This window comes from Scatophagus argus, chromosome 11, assembly GCF_020382885.2.
Source record: "Scatophagus argus isolate fScaArg1 chromosome 11, fScaArg1.pri, whole genome shotgun sequence".
NCBI classification, from domain to species: Eukaryota; Metazoa; Chordata; class Actinopteri; family Scatophagidae; genus Scatophagus; species Scatophagus argus.
The window spans coordinates 11,045,904-11,061,274 of NC_058503.1; the positions used below are offsets into that span (position 1 = coordinate 11,045,904).

At 39.4% G+C, this 15,371-nt stretch overlaps 2 protein-coding genes across 2 annotated transcripts in view; one reads left to right on the forward strand and one right to left on the reverse strand.

The window, feature by feature from the left end:
• LOC124067198 (glypican-6-like) overlaps positions 1–9,694 on the forward strand; it is a 75,588-nt gene extending 65,894 nt beyond the window's left edge. Inside the window, exons 7-9 of the mRNA XM_046404345.1 lie at positions 5,818–5,954; positions 7,015–7,190; positions 7,922–9,694. Of these exons, the coding sequence (XP_046260301.1) occupies positions 5,818–5,954; positions 7,015–7,190; positions 7,922–8,127 (519 nt within the window). The 3' untranslated portion in view covers positions 8,128–9,694. The remainder of the gene's footprint in view (positions 1–5,817; positions 5,955–7,014; positions 7,191–7,921) is intronic.
• A 796-nt stretch (positions 9,695–10,490) lies between these two features.
• On the reverse strand, positions 10,491–15,133 carry dct (dopachrome tautomerase). The gene is made up of 8 exons (XM_046404346.1): positions 14,193–15,133; positions 13,758–14,057; positions 13,200–13,300; positions 12,614–12,780; positions 12,302–12,481; positions 11,998–12,133; positions 11,701–11,902; positions 10,491–11,130 (listed from the first exon to the last, which is right to left on the reverse strand). Exons 1-8 carry the CDS (start codon positions 14,530–14,532, stop codon positions 10,958–10,960), a joined length of 1,599 nt encoding a protein of 532 aa, XP_046260302.1. The 5' UTR covers positions 14,533–15,133; the 3' UTR covers positions 10,491–10,957.
• Between the last annotated feature and the right edge of the window lie 238 nt (positions 15,134–15,371).

A 15,371-nucleotide genomic window follows, 5' to 3' on the forward strand; every position in this document is an offset into this window, starting at 1 on the left:
GACACTGTAGAAGTTGATCTGTTGGGTACATTAACACATAGCACACCCAGACTTAGAGAGCAGCTCATGTTGGTTTTAGGGACTGGCCCAGTCTACACTATGACTTTGATGAAGAATGTGATGAAGAGACAGAGTTATTCTTACAGTGGCCTTCCTCCTTGTGAGAAACTATTCGGTCTGTCCTCAAAGTGGTCACTGGTCAGGGAGACTCATGGCATGGCCAAGGTCTTGGTATAAGCAGAACCGACTCCCTGACCTCTGTAATTGAGATGCAGGAAGAAAACTGCATTCGTATCAAATGAAAAACTATTTTAACGCAGACAGGAGGAGCAGTTGCCAGGGAAAATAAGTTGATCGAGGAGTTGTCTGCCCCTTGTGGTTTAGTGGCGAGACCTGCTGCCGAGTCTATGATTAGATTGAACATGCACTAATTTAGCTCAGACTTGCAGCAGAGGGATATGCTCTGTGTCAAGCTGCGATGACATCCCCACAAAGTAACTTGACAAAGGTCTGTTAATTTAACAAGATAGAGGTGTTTTAACCAGCACAAAGCGGAATGTGTGATAAGGCGTTTATTTTGGGAGCAAGAGGAAGGGAGATTTACCAGCCAACAGAACAGCCAGGGGAGACACTGAACACTGTAGGTCATTGTGAGTGTGATGTGCTTTGGGATTAAAAGTTAGAGAGATAGTCTGGCAATGTATTTCTGTTTTTTTTTTTCGGTTTTCTGTTTCTTTATTGCAAGGCAGATAGCATGTCTGGGCATTGTCCCACGGCCAGATAAGAGCTTCGGGCCCTGACATTGACGTTGAGAGTGTGACTGCGGCTTCAAAGCCAGTGACACGTCAGCTTTTGGTCTGAGGATAGGCAAGGACATCTGAAAAACCATGGACACTTCAGTCACATTTCTGTGCCGAACTGAGAGGCGGCACACAGCTGCCACCCTGTTAACGTTCACACAGGAAAAAACCCATAACCTGGCTGTGTGCGCACCCGGCTGCATGTACACAAAAACAAAGCTGATGATAAATACTTGGAGTGTCTGTAGACACACAGACTTTAAGCCTGCTAACACCATTATCTCATTGGCTCGTAGTGTTGTTTTTGGACATAATTGTTTTCTGCAAACATTTCCTCATGTTTGTCGATTCAAGATAGCTAATGACGTTTCAACAGTGGGTAAACATTGTACTGTATATCCAGTGTGGTTGGTTGGATTTTATTTGTGGTGAAAAAAATAAAACCGAGTTTAAAGGCGAGGCTATGTTTGGATCACGGCACACTAAGCTGTGTGAGCCGCTGTACGTCACAGGCCACTTCTCAGTGCTGTTTACTGCTCGATTAATCTTCCCTGTTGTGGTTTATCTGTTTGGTAAACTTCCTGTTTTCCTGTTCCTGAAGAGACAGAAATAGCAGGAACAGAGAGGGAATGTGATTACCTTTATGATTAAATTAATATTTATTTAAGGATTAATCATATATTGTGTGGCAGAACAATTAAGAGCAATTACAATCACGCATGACAGCTCATTTCCATTGTGGTGCTGGAGTTGAACCCAGGTGAAGACATGGAGAAAAGATGGGAGAGGACAGATGCTATACAGTCCAGAGATGATTGAGCTTTTACTGTTATATCACAGTTGAGAGAGAGAGGATCCAAGAGCTTTATTCACAATGATCTGTAGAAAAGGAGTCTGGCTTAAGATCACGGGTCAGCTAGCCATGAAACCTTCACTTACGGGGAGAAATACCAGAGAAAGAAGAGACCAGAGTCATAGCATAGGGGAAAAGAGAGGGAGGGAGGAAAAGAGGGAGGGAGAGCATAAGAGAGGGATATACACAATGAAGTAATATATGGTTCATGACAGGAAGCAGGGAGACAAAGGGCAAAAGAGAAAAAGGGGAAAATTACAACTTGCTGCGACTGTGACTCATCCTGAAGGTTTAAAATGACTCTTCATCATAAATAATTTTCTTTTCTTGTTTTAGCTAAACACAAGATAGGTAAAGTCATCTTTTTCATCTTTATTCTGTCCCATTAAGACCAAAATGAATCCAACCATTAGCGCTCCACTGTTGTCCAAACACTATTAAAAACACAGTGAGCCACACTGCTGCACTGACTGACATGTGCCTTCATTGCAATAAACGGTCCCTGCTACCCTAAACACTCGCTAGAGCACCAAATGTGCATCAATCCACTGCTGAAAATAGTCCTCAACAAAAGAACTATTTACTCGTGTTTAGGTAACATTTGCTAAAAAATATGTTATATATGTATAACCAATCAGCCTGGGTCGAGAAATATTGAAAAAGACAATAAAGCAGTGTTGATTTTGCTCTTGCGGTGGGGTTTGAATATACAGAATAACACCAGATTTCTCCTTTGAATTTTCCTTTTCACACATTTTTTTTTTTTTTATGCAATGTGTGAGAGAAATATCTAAATTGTCCAGCTGAACCTCTGAAAACTTTAGCACCTCCAAACCTGGAACAATTTTGCATTTGCTAACACTTGCAATGTTTTTAAACCCTAATGTGAATATCATATCTGGTGATCTAGTGAAATATGATTTGCAGGAAAATGGATTTTCTGGTTTGTAATGAATTAAAATTTGTTAAAATAGTTAAACTCATAAATCCAGTCACCTCTGATATTGGCTGACTGAGAGCCTTCATAGTCACCTCAATGTGAAGTAGAGTATTCTACTACAGGTAAAACATTTCTTGGCATGCATTTTGACAGAATTGTAGGGGACATTATATATCATGCCTTTAAGAAACATAGAATATAGATGATGTGATGCATAAAACAGCAAGAGAGCAAGGCCACATACAGCCCTGTAGGATAAGCTTCCCTCATATAAAGACCTTGGCAGGGTAGGAAATATATTCAGTTTTTCTGTACTTTCTTTTATTATGCCGTATGTGATAGAAGCTGACACCATTAAACTCACAAAAATGTGATGAAACAGTTATGAGAAGATTTTGCAAAAACAGTAAAAAAGATAGAAAGAAAGACAAAAGAACAGAAAGAAATAAGGCCAAACCAAAACTTCTATAAGAATACACACATATTTAACACTGTAATTTAGTTTTAAGCAGTTTATTTATTTGTCAACAACAGTATTAAGAATACTGTTAAAAAAGATAGTTAGGGACGATATATTTATATGAAACAGCATTCTAATTATATGAAATACAAATATATACTTATGAATGTAGAATTGTCTACCAGTACTGTACTGTAAAATGTCCCTATAGCTGTCCAAAACCTTTTATTACATTTTTCTGTGTTGTTTATAAATAAAGGGGACGCAACATAAAGTAACCCTTTTTTCATCTTTCACATGATATATTTTTTCAGGAAGTTTAATGTGCTCTCAAGTGGTTTGTCTGGCCTGTGAAATTCTTCTTATTAACCCAGTTGATCTGAAAGATTCTGAATCACCAGCTACTGAGATATATAATTATATTATTATACAATGAAAAGCTTGTGTGTTAATTGTGAGTGTGTGTGGCGATTTGTCTTTTCAGCTGTCATATTCAAAACATTTTTCTGTCAGTGTTCATTCATTCAGTGAAAACCATCTGTACAGTCAGTGCATTTAAAATCTGTGCCTGTCTTTTCTCAGCACCTACAATACTTTTAGATCCATATGTTTGCAAAGTTTGAATGTTCTGCTTAGGTTTATGAAATCATGTGCAGGAACAAAATATAATCTAAATGCCCATGGCTTGTACATCCAGTGAGTAAATGCGACCGACTTCCTTGTCAGCCTTTATTACAGAACGATACACCTTTAATATCATCAGGGCTTGACGAAGCTATCAGGGTGAAAACAAATGCAATTTAATATCCTAATGTGAGACTACGGGGATGTGTTTTGTCTTTGTGATTATTTATGAGACTCTCAACCCTGTCAGTAACAAGCGGCTGATTATAATGAAGATCTGTGCTCCATACACACTTTCCTCTCTTTCCTCACAAACTATCACTGTGCTGCAATGATAGAAATAGATAAAGATCTTTTTCCTCTTTCTACGAAGTCCTTCATTGCTCTCTTACTCTGCTGCAGTTTGTTTCTATGGAAAATGCAGTCTCTACAGTGAGATTCATGTGAACGTGGAGTTTAAGGTGCTAGAAACATCATTGGTAAACATAGTTGGTTTGGATTTTTTTTTCTCTGTATTTTCTCCCTTGTCGCTTTCATCTCCCCCTTCCTCAAAGACGTAGTGCCATCTAGTGTTCATTGCAGCTGGTTGCATGCCAGGCCTGCTTGATGCAGTCTTATTATTTATTCATGGGCAATGCGCAGTGAAGTGAGAGGCAGACTTTTCCCAGAGGCATATTTATTATTGTGTGAAAAGGCTCAACCTTTTTTTAAACTTTTCTCCTTTAAGCGTTCGACCTTTCAGGTATTGCAGTGGATTTCTTTTAGTTATCTTTCTCAGAAGGGAGTTTTATAGAACTGCTAAGACTATTGGTTTCTTGTGATTGGCTGAAATGGGAAACATTCGACATTTAGCCGCTCTGTATAATGGATTGGAGAGCAGCGTTGTGTCAGTACTGCTCAGTTGAGAATATCATGAAGTGTGATAATCATTAAGACACTGTCATTCCTATTAAATAAGATGAACTGAACTATATACAACTTAACGTATTTTTAATAATTGTCTGGCATTACAATATTTAGTGGAGGAGCTAATTAAATATTTGCCTCACTAAAACATTGTTGAATTTCCACTTTTTACCGGCTGATCCTAAGAAAAACTCTGAAGCTCTCACTTGTTAAACTAAACTAAATATGTGAGGTTTAGTCAAACATTGCCAGTCAATCTCTTGCATTGAGTGCAGCCTTGACCCTCTGGGCAGTATCACAGCTGCTGAAGTGCTTTGGCATCAGTGTGACAGGATTAACACATCAAAAGCAGAGTCGGGGCCTACAGCGACGTCACACAGTCAGTACAGCACCTTTCATGTTCTGCTCAGGTTCACTACAATTTCACGTAAGCCAACAGCAAGTCAGACGGAAAAAGATAATGGGGCCAACCTGCTGCTATCAGGCTTTCCCTCAGCTTCAGTGAAATATGTCAAATTCTGTGTTTGATGAAAGATTGGAGTTCAACAGGCTCAAGTCAGGAAACGATATCTGACTGTGTCACATGGCCGGGATGCAAAGGAGCATTTAAGTCTGACATTCAAGCTGAAATTATTGCTGCAAGCCTGCATGGTCTTACATTTCATGATGCAAACATTCGATAGTCAACACAGAGGGAAAATTAAACCCAAATCTTTTTTTTTTTTTTTTGAAGTTGGAGAGTGAAAATGTCTCAAGGTTAAATCCCATGATTTATAATCCGTTTGATAAGACGTCTTAATAAGTGGAGGTGGGGAAGTTTTATAATGAGTTTACAAAACAGATGGGAGTAACAGACACTTTTAAAAACAAGACTAAATCTCAGTTAGGACACAGATGCTGTGCTGTATTTTTTATATGCCAGAAAATTCAAGGATATCTTTCAGTGTCTGTATTTTCTCTCATATTATTTTAAAGCTGTGAGGAACCTACAGCAAAAATAAAGGTAGATAATGTCTGAATTGTGTTAATCAATTCCATGTTGGTTATAAATTTGCATCCGCTTAATGTTTCACCTTTAGATGATATTCATTTTTAGCATCTGTATTTCCTGTATAATAATACTGTACATTTTGCGAGCTGTGACTGTTCTATAGGAAGACAGACTTGATTTGTTTTTTTTTTGTTTGTTTGTTTTCTTCTTTCTCCCCTGTAACAACTCTTGTCTTTGCCTAAGGTGGTTGACATAAAAGAGAAACTGAAGCTGTCTAAGAAATTTTGGTCCAACCTGCCCGAGGCGATGTGCGTGGAGGACAGAGTGACCGCTGGAAATGCCAGCGATGACGAGTGCTGGAATGGACACACCAAGGGCAGGTAAGTGCGCCAGCGCCCGAGGCCAGTGCAGGCTAATACAAAAGGTTATTAAAATTCCAAAGCCTGTTGGACTCACTCGTGTTAATCAGTCTAATCCTAGAATTATGCCCCAGATTATTTTCTTTCACCGATTTACACTCAGCTGTGCAAGAGCTTGGCATACTTTGACTTTTATCTGTCAGCTAAACAAGCAGGATATGGTCTCTTAAATATGCAGTAGCTGATGATTTTGGTACCATTTGCTTTGATGCTTTTTGTATTTTTTTTTTTTTTTGTCTGTTATTTTATAGAATTGTGTTTTCATTCTCTTTTAAAATGTGCAGCCGTTGTGGTATCGCAGTTAATCTGATTTCATTTTCAAGGGAAATATTTGCACAAGTTCTCCAAATTCCCACAGCCATGGCTGGGGTCACAGTTAATTGATTTGTGCTGCTTTTATTCGTAACATCAGGTGTATGATCAAAAAATGTTCAGCATTCATGTTTTAAATTCTTTGAGTAACCCTTCAAGCTAAAAACCTTGTGCATTATTATAGCGTGTGGAAGCTGCTGCTACTTTCTTGTGACCAAAAAGGAAAGAATATCATCAGTGAAATTAGTCAAACATTACATCTTCTGGTCTGCCGAGATTTCAGGGGTGTATATTACCCAGACTGGCCTGAGCTTATGGGAAACAAATGCTGGCGTGTAAGACGGCTTGTGGAATGTCCTCACATGACAGCCTGCTGCCTATTTATCAAGCAGCAATGAAGGCAGCTGACGTCGTTCCCCTGGAGAAATGTCAGAATACTACCCGACGTGACTGGGTCAGATGTTGTTTTTGCCAACACTGTTATAACCTCGCAGAGCTGTTCTCAAGCGCCCCCTCAGCTTTTCTCTGTTTTTTTCTCATGAACACAGGACTTCTGGCTATGAGACTCTAAACTGTCGTGGCATGTGGCAGCGCTCAGAGTCTGTCACGTTCCAAATGTTGCCAGATGTTCTTCTTTACTAATAAGCATTTGTCCTTTTAAAAATAATACTTCACATTTATTTCATTTGTTGTATATTTAACCTGAAAGGTATTTCCCTGAAGTTCAAAAGGATGGACTGACCAACCAGGTGAATAACCCAGAGGTGGGCGTGGACATCACCCGCCCAGACACCTTCATCCGCCAGCAGATCATGGCTCTGAGGGTGATGACCAACAAGTTGAAAAATGCCTACAACGGCAATGATATCTACTTTCAGGACTCAAGTAAGCAGTTTAACAACATACACACTGGTGACAACTTGCACCTTAGGACGGAAAATAGATTTATATTCTTTAGCTCTCCCTGGCTGATCAAGTTCGTGCATCAATTTGTCACTCATCTTTATGACATCTGTACGTTGGATAGCCAGTTAACCTTCAGGTAGAGGTAATCAGCGTTAGTAACACCCAAAAGTACTGAAGAGCTGAGCATATCTAACACAGGTGGTATGAAATAGCCACAAATAGCCACCAGAAGCAAGCTGTAAACAAGAACAGTATGTGCAATCACTTTTGAAGTTGATATGGTCAGAATGTTAGCAAACAATGACATTTTTAAAAAGCCAGCAGTTACAGAGCAGCAGTGGTATTAATGGGGCACGTGTGTGTTCTTTAGCTCTGTTTTGCTAGTGAAGTTACAGACTGTGAAATACAAGCAATGAGCTAAAAGACACCAAAATGCTTCCTGGAAGTGAATGGAACTGCAGACAGGTGATTATTGTCTGTGGGTTCATATGAACCTTTCACAGACACTTGGTCATTTGATCCAGTATTAATATTAAAAATGAAACAAAACAATATAACAGCTGTAACTTTAATGTGAAAAGTTGCATATTGTAGCTGTACAGCAACAGTTTTTTTTTAAGGATTGTAAAAGATAGTTCAGGTGCTGTGTACTGTTACATTTTCAGTGATGTGCTCACTCTGGTTTGCGTTACGTTGTGGTGGTGTTGCAGGCGATGAAGGCAGCGGCTCCGGCAGTGGCAGCGGCTGCACAGAAGCCTGCCCCACAGATATGGATGGTGCTGCTACTGAAGCCCCAGTGGTGGAAGCTGACCGTAGTGGTCCTGTGGATGACTCTGACCCGCTCCGTGCTCCCTCTGTAGCCCTGCCAGCCATGCTGGCCCTCTCAGCCCTGGCACTCCACCGACAATGGAGATAATGCTGGAGGAACTGGCTAAACATGGACAGCAGGGTTTTTTTCCTCTCTTTTTTTTTTTTTTTTTTTTTTGCAGTTTTTGTATTCAGGCAGATTGGAGCGACAGTGAAGCAGACAGTATTCAGGCTGCCAGCCTCAAGGCTAGAGGAGTCTGCTCTGAAAAAGAGAGCAGTCATGCATCGTGATTTCCCACTTTCCCAAAGATCATGCAGTGCCATCTTTTGACTCTATATTTTATGGCATCATTTCACCATCTAACACTGATGCCGACCCAACAAACTCTGCTTCAGAGATTTCTTGCACATCTGGCAGGTATTAATGTAGGTCTCCATGTGGAAAAATATAACACGCACTTTGATTGTTTTGATTTTTTTTTTTTTATGCAAAATTGTTGTGTGTGTGTGTGTTGAAAAATGTTGAGAATGTGGTTATTTCATGCACCTAAAAGAGGCACACTAAGTTGATTATATGTTTAACATTATATTTTAAAACAAATGCAAAGGATAATGATGAAATTCAGGAACATGTGGTTTCCAACTTTTAATTGAATCCTTGTTTCATAGTCATTAAATCATGCGTCAGTTATTGATTTTTGATGAGAAGCAGTTGAATATTTATCATATTCCTTCATCTTATGTTTTGCCATAATTTCAATAATGAAATTTGGCAAGAGGACCTGGATCTGCTCTGCTCTTAGCTATCCACTGAAACTCCTCAACAGCCGCCTTGTGTTAAAAGTCACATTCTGTTTAAGGGATAAGATTGACATTTTATATACTCATTTGCCTTGTATTATCTGCACAATATTCTCATATCATGCTGGTTTCTAAGGCTTGGCTTCAGGAGCAGAAAGCCTGGACAGAATTCGTGTGGAGCGATTACTGACACACAGAGAAGGTGCCACAAATATACAGTAATGCTATCAAAGTGATGCTGGTTCTGTGGTGCTGTGGAGTGCACACCAGTTCCTTTCAGAGAGGGCTAAACAAATTCTTATACTAATTCTACAGTGATTAATCAATAATTTATTTGTTTTATCAGTATGGGTGTATGTCTGCATTAAGTGAGCTGTTCCATAACACTTTATAACATCAGTGACCTTTGTGGAAAGGCACACACGGCCAAATGACATACAATCCACAAATCAACTTTTTCAAAAATATATTTAAATGGTTCTTACGCTAATGGAAATTATTGGGGTTTTTTTCTTCTGTTTGTGTAGATGGTCATTACACTATGAACACCCATTCAGTACAGAATCACCATCACTCGTCAACTCTTGTGCTGCTGTAATCTTTATATTTAAAAACAGTAATTGGGTCCTAGTTTTTCCCCCCTGCTCACAATAATCTACAAGTATTTCCACAAATATTCCGGATATTATTTTGGATATTAATATTCTGTATTCTGAACTTTCAAATACAGGAGTAAGAGGAACAAAAAAAAATATTTGTGACTTTTTGCATATGTGACTGAATAGCCAAAGGTTATCCTCCAACTGCTTTCACAGTTTGAATAGAATAAAATTTGCACTGTAGGGTTTGAAAAGCTCAGAACTGAAATACTGACAGAAAAACTGAAAAAGTCAAGTTAACTGTTGACATTTCTGAAATTTTACTATCGCGGTTATGTAAAAGGTGAGGGACTTATTAAAAGACGAAGCAGCAAACAGCTCACAGCGGTTACTGGAAATGCAAAGAAAGGGCCCCTAAATTTATCTGTAAAGCTTGAATGGTTATGTCTGCAGCACAGACAGGCTTGAAGCCGACCACAGTCACCTGTGAAATGAGAATCTGTGGAGACTGGACAGGGCTGAATGCTCCAGTGAAGCTCCTCAGTAGAGCGTACTTACAGAGAATGTGAGAGGCCTGGCACTGCTGAGGGGGGCGGACAAAACCAGCCTGTATGTACGTCCACTGTTCTCGGAGAGCCCGTCAGCTCCATAACCACCGGGCCAGCTAAGCTTTCATATCCAAGGAATTAACCAGTGTTATGCCCTTAGCAGTCTATCAATGAATATTTCTTGAGCTTTTCATTATTGCATTTACATCAGCGTTTTGCATCCATGTTGCAAGAACAAAAATATGGAGGAAAAAAAAAAAAAGTCAAGCGTGTCACTTAAAAGGATTCTTTATTCTGAATATTGATCTTACAGGATGCCCTTTTTATGTTTTGTATCATTGAACTTTAAATGGTAATATTTTTGCAATAAAATATTGAAAATGGATGTCTGGTCAGACAAATTACCTGAAAAATAGAGTTAACAGGAAGCGCTATTGGTCAACATTTTTTACAATCAATGCATTGCTGTGTGAAGTCAGATCTTAATGTGGTGACATTTGCTTGGAGTTTGAATCTAATTTCAAACTAAGTGAGGTGAAGAAGTTGAGCGAATATGCCTTATTGTTTTTCAGTGCAATTAAGATGATTGCATTTGTGTTTTGTTACTGTTCTTGAGAATAAATATTTATTAAAAACATTCCAGTAGACTTGCATTTGTGGTGAGTGTCATAAAGAAACTGTAAAATGTACATAATTGGAACAGACTAACGGAAATGAGGTCATGCTTTTGTAAGCTTGCCAAAGTTACACATTGATTTTGATTATTCTCACTTGTATTGAGTTACGATTAATGTTTCTCAGTGGATACTACGTGATTCACACCATTGTTCTTAAATGGAATTAGATTTAATATCTAAGAAGTGAAAGTGTCGTTCATTTACAGGAATATAATTTTCTTCTCACTTCTAAGTAGGGCCCACAGAACACTGAAGACACGCTTCTCCATTTATCTTAGGTATGTTTAAGTGCATTTCAGAACAACAGGTGGAATCTATGCTTCCTCTGTGTACTTTCTATTTGTGAAGTCTGCTTTTATCAGAGGTTCAAAGCCTCTGTTTCTCCGTTGGCGCAGGTAGAGCACAAAGATAAGGAGAAGCACCAGGAGACCGATGAAGACTCCCCCCAGAGTGGAGCCCAGCACAAACACGGCCGGCCCCCCTGCATCTGTAAAGATGAAGCACAGGTGGCGATATTAAAAGAAACATTTTTGTAGCAGGAAAAAAAAGAAAAAAAGTAAATTCCAGTGGTTATTTCAAAATGAGATGTTTAAAACTTTTGCTCCAACATAATAAAGAGGGTTTTGATTGATTTGCTGAGGCTGTGAATCAACGTCAGTGACTCAGCTAATTCTTCTGACTTCAAAACGAGCTTACTTACTGTGGTTTGCAACAAAAACTTGTACTTGTAGAAATTTCAAATTCAAAACACTGAACTTTGTAACAATAGAGAAGAGACCCATGCATTCTCAAGAAATTCTCAAATCTCAAAATTAGACTTGATGGCTGTGCTTGACTTGTGTAGAAGAGAATGTAAAGGGCAAATAAACCTCAGAAAATGCTTAATGCCCATGTTGGCTTAGCTGTTTCACCATTTAGAGTCTTAATGTTAACTAAGCTAAGCTAGCTGTAGCTTCACATTTACTGTTCATATTCTCTAACTCTCGCCAAGAAAGCAAATAGGCTAATATCCTAATATTTCGAAACTATTCATTCATTCCTTTGAAAAGGCGCTCACCATCCAGGTCAGCGGCATATGAATATCCCAGCTGCTCAGACGTGATGTATATCTCCTCGTTAGTGATTGGAGGGAAGAAGGGAACCATGTTGTAGTCCCTGTTGTGCCCAATCGGAGCCATCTCATCTGGGAAAGTGGTGTTGGATGGAGCAAATCTCCTCATCCACTCATCAAAAATGGCATCAGTGAAAGCATGGAGCACCTGCAAGATAAAACGACCAGAAACGCCACAGTGACTTTAAATGACAACAAGCCCACCGTGCCGTTTCAAAGTAAACCATGAAATCAGATCCTGACCACAAAGATGGGGTCGTTGGCTGCAGAGTGAGACAAAGCGCTGGTTCCGTTCAGCAAGGAGTGGACGAGATTGTGCAGGTTGTTGACCGATTCATCCAGTTCGCCATCTGGTTTTTCATAACCTTCAAGAGCATTTCTGCAAGTTACAAAGCAGAAAGTCTGTTGCAAAGCCTAATAAATCATAAGTTGAATTGGAGTGTAGACAGTTGCTGTCAGAATGAATCAAATAGCAGGTATAAATTTAGCATCATGATCAATTTTCCATTATATATTTTAGATGTTATGTATTATTTTAGAGATATACCTAAAACTAAAGGAGGAGTTGGTAAAAAATGGAGGGCTGTCGAAGTCTCTGATTCCAAGGCAGCTTCTGACGTCATTCATGGTGGGCAGAGACGTGTTACCTCCCTGCATTATCCCTCTCTGAATGGAGCCCTCGTTGGTGCCATTACAAAGAGTCACCAGACGATTGTAGTCATCCAAACTGGAGGAGAAAACAGATGACGAATATTAAAATGCCTCACTGATTTCCATCAATCAGCACAGGTTTATTTTAGCGTAATGCAACCAATAATCACTGCGTCTTTTTTCCCTCCAATCAATATTTTGTTCTGACCTGTTGCATACCACCCCCCATCTGGAGAATCTGGACTGATTGCTGATGAGGGACGGGTTGTCTGGGTTTCGGCCCCCCAGCATAGAGTCGGTACATACATCACAATCACGTTGCCCTGTGGCAAAGTTCCAGTAAGGGATGGCAAAGTTTTCATTGCCAGTCAGTCTCTGTAGGGAACAGACCAATTTTGTAGATATTAGTTTACATTAGTATGAAAATGTCTGTTTTGGTCATGAATGTGGGCTTTTGATGCCTAGTCCTGATTGTTACACTGTAAGACTTCCACAGTTTGGATTGAGTCTATGATATATCCTATATTTTCTGTATTAAGTATTTGTGGTTTTAAAATGTTATTATTTCATAAACTCAATGGATATATTGCAAAAGGAAAAAATAATAATTCCTCAAAAATGTTTATGCAGCTGTGCTCTATAAGAACAATATGACAGACTGTGAAGTACCAATAGTTGGTATTCAACAATAACCAATAATAATAAATAATAGTGTTACTGCTGCTATCCAGCCATGGCAGCATAAATTAGTTTAATTCCATGCAGATGATTAATTATTAGAAGATTACACATACCTGTAGCTCTCGTTCCAAGCTGAGGAGGTGATACCTGTGCCAGGTGATGAATGCCGGTCCTTTGTGTGAGAAATCAATGGCTTTGAATGGACGACCAGGCCCTACAAGGAAACCAAGTGTCTGATGAGCTGGTCTGTGTGATCGCAAGGCAGTATGCAACTCACACAATATTATATGTAAAAGAAAAATGAAGACTATTTAATCCATATGTGACTAAACAAATTACCTTTTGTTCTCATGAAAAGCTGATCATTAAATCCTCAGTCAACAATAATACATATTGTATTACAGAACAATAATAATGTAGAACAATAATAATACATAAAAATACACACACACAGACACACACATACATATATTATATATATTTAATATTTAAATATATATTTTCGTTAATAGGGAAAACATAGCTTGTCCATCTTAAATGTATTGTTTTTTTTAATATGTGGAATAACCTTTTCATGATAATCCTGTCATATTTCTAATAAACACAGTCAAACACATAAACTAACAAGTTCTGATAGTTTCATGTGAAGTAATGTGAAAATATTTATTTACCAAGGAGAGTGTCTCTGACAGAGTAGTAATGTTGCCAGACAAAGAAGTCATAAATGGAGATGTTGGCAACCTGGGGCTCTGTTCCGTTTGGTCCCAGGAGTCCCAGCCAGTGCTGGGTGGCAATGACATAGTCAGGGTGGGTGGTGGTCTTAGCCAGTTCCAGTGCGTTGAGGAACTCCTCGAGCTCTTCAGGGGTCAGGGAGTGGATGTTCTTACGTACCACAGGGGCTTTCCTCTGATCACAGTTTGGTCCGGTCCAGCCAAATTTACACTGACCACAGTCATGCCCTGCAAAGTTACCTGCAACACAGAGAGTCAACTAAATGTGGCAAATCATGCTGATGTTGTTGTTGTTGTTCCGGCTATGACATGAGCTATCATCTAGTTGAATGTACTTCCTCACAAAAACAGCATCTTAATGAAACTCTGACTCACCAGTACATCTGCAAGTCTGATTGAAGAACTTGGTGGGCCACCTCTCTCTGTCGTCAACATTTCTCAGCCTGTATGGTCCTCCCCAGGGTTTGTTGTCTACTCGAACAGCAGAGCAGTTTCCTCTACCGGACAGGGAGCCACACACGTTGGCGGGATCTGAGCCCAGAGAGGGGCAGCACTGCTTGGACAGGATCCCCTCGACTGTGCAGCACACTCGAGGAAACTGAGCCTCTGCAGGCTCAGGCCAGAGGAGTAAACAAAGAAAGCCAAGACCCAATGCGTGCATCATATTTCTCCTGTTTGTTTCCTCCAGCCAGTGGTGACAAATCAGTTTGAACATCAACTATCAGCAGAAAATAGACAATTAGTCCGCCCCCAGAAGAGTGTGGAATCTCAGTCTGCTACGGTCCACAGTTGCGTATCTTCAAATTAGATTCAGTGATAGTTTTAACATCTGTGGAACCAACACTTAAAGCCCAATCATGTTGTGTTCCAGTTGGTTACATGCACATTAAGAAAGCCTGTAATTTCTGTTCTTGCTTTTGTAGAGCAGAGGAGGATTAAGGCGCTGGTCTTGTGATGATCACCTGACAGCAGAGCTGTGAGCTGGACTGAGCTTTGGGTAAATACCAAGGAACTGCCTGAAGGGACTATAAATTGTGTAGGCCTATATCCTCTTGGTACCAACAGTCTGTCTGATTTATTACTTAGAGTTAATAAGAAAAGAAATAAAGAAACAGGTAGATACAAAATATCTGATTTGCCTCAGACAGATTGTACAGACAAATAAATTTTATATTGATATATAACAAATGTCATTTACAGAATAGCTCTGATAACAATTTTGATACAGAAACATCTGAAAACAATTTAATTGATTCATCTGAGCTATTGTGATAAAATAAATGAACAGACAGGTCCGGGTTTAAGCCAGGGGGCCAGCCAGGATCTGTTGTGTAAATCGTAATGGGGGCTCATCATTTTAGTCCAACCAGAAGATACAGTTTTCAGATTTTGGAGCTTGTTATTGTAGAGGGTCTGTTCTCAGCTCTTTGTTCCATTGATCAAACTTCTCAGTCGGGTCTCAGCTGACACACTCTGCTGTGCATGTGAGCTGAGGAAAGAGCAGCTGTGGGACTTGATAATCTAGTTATAAAAACTATGTCCTCTTATTTTTTC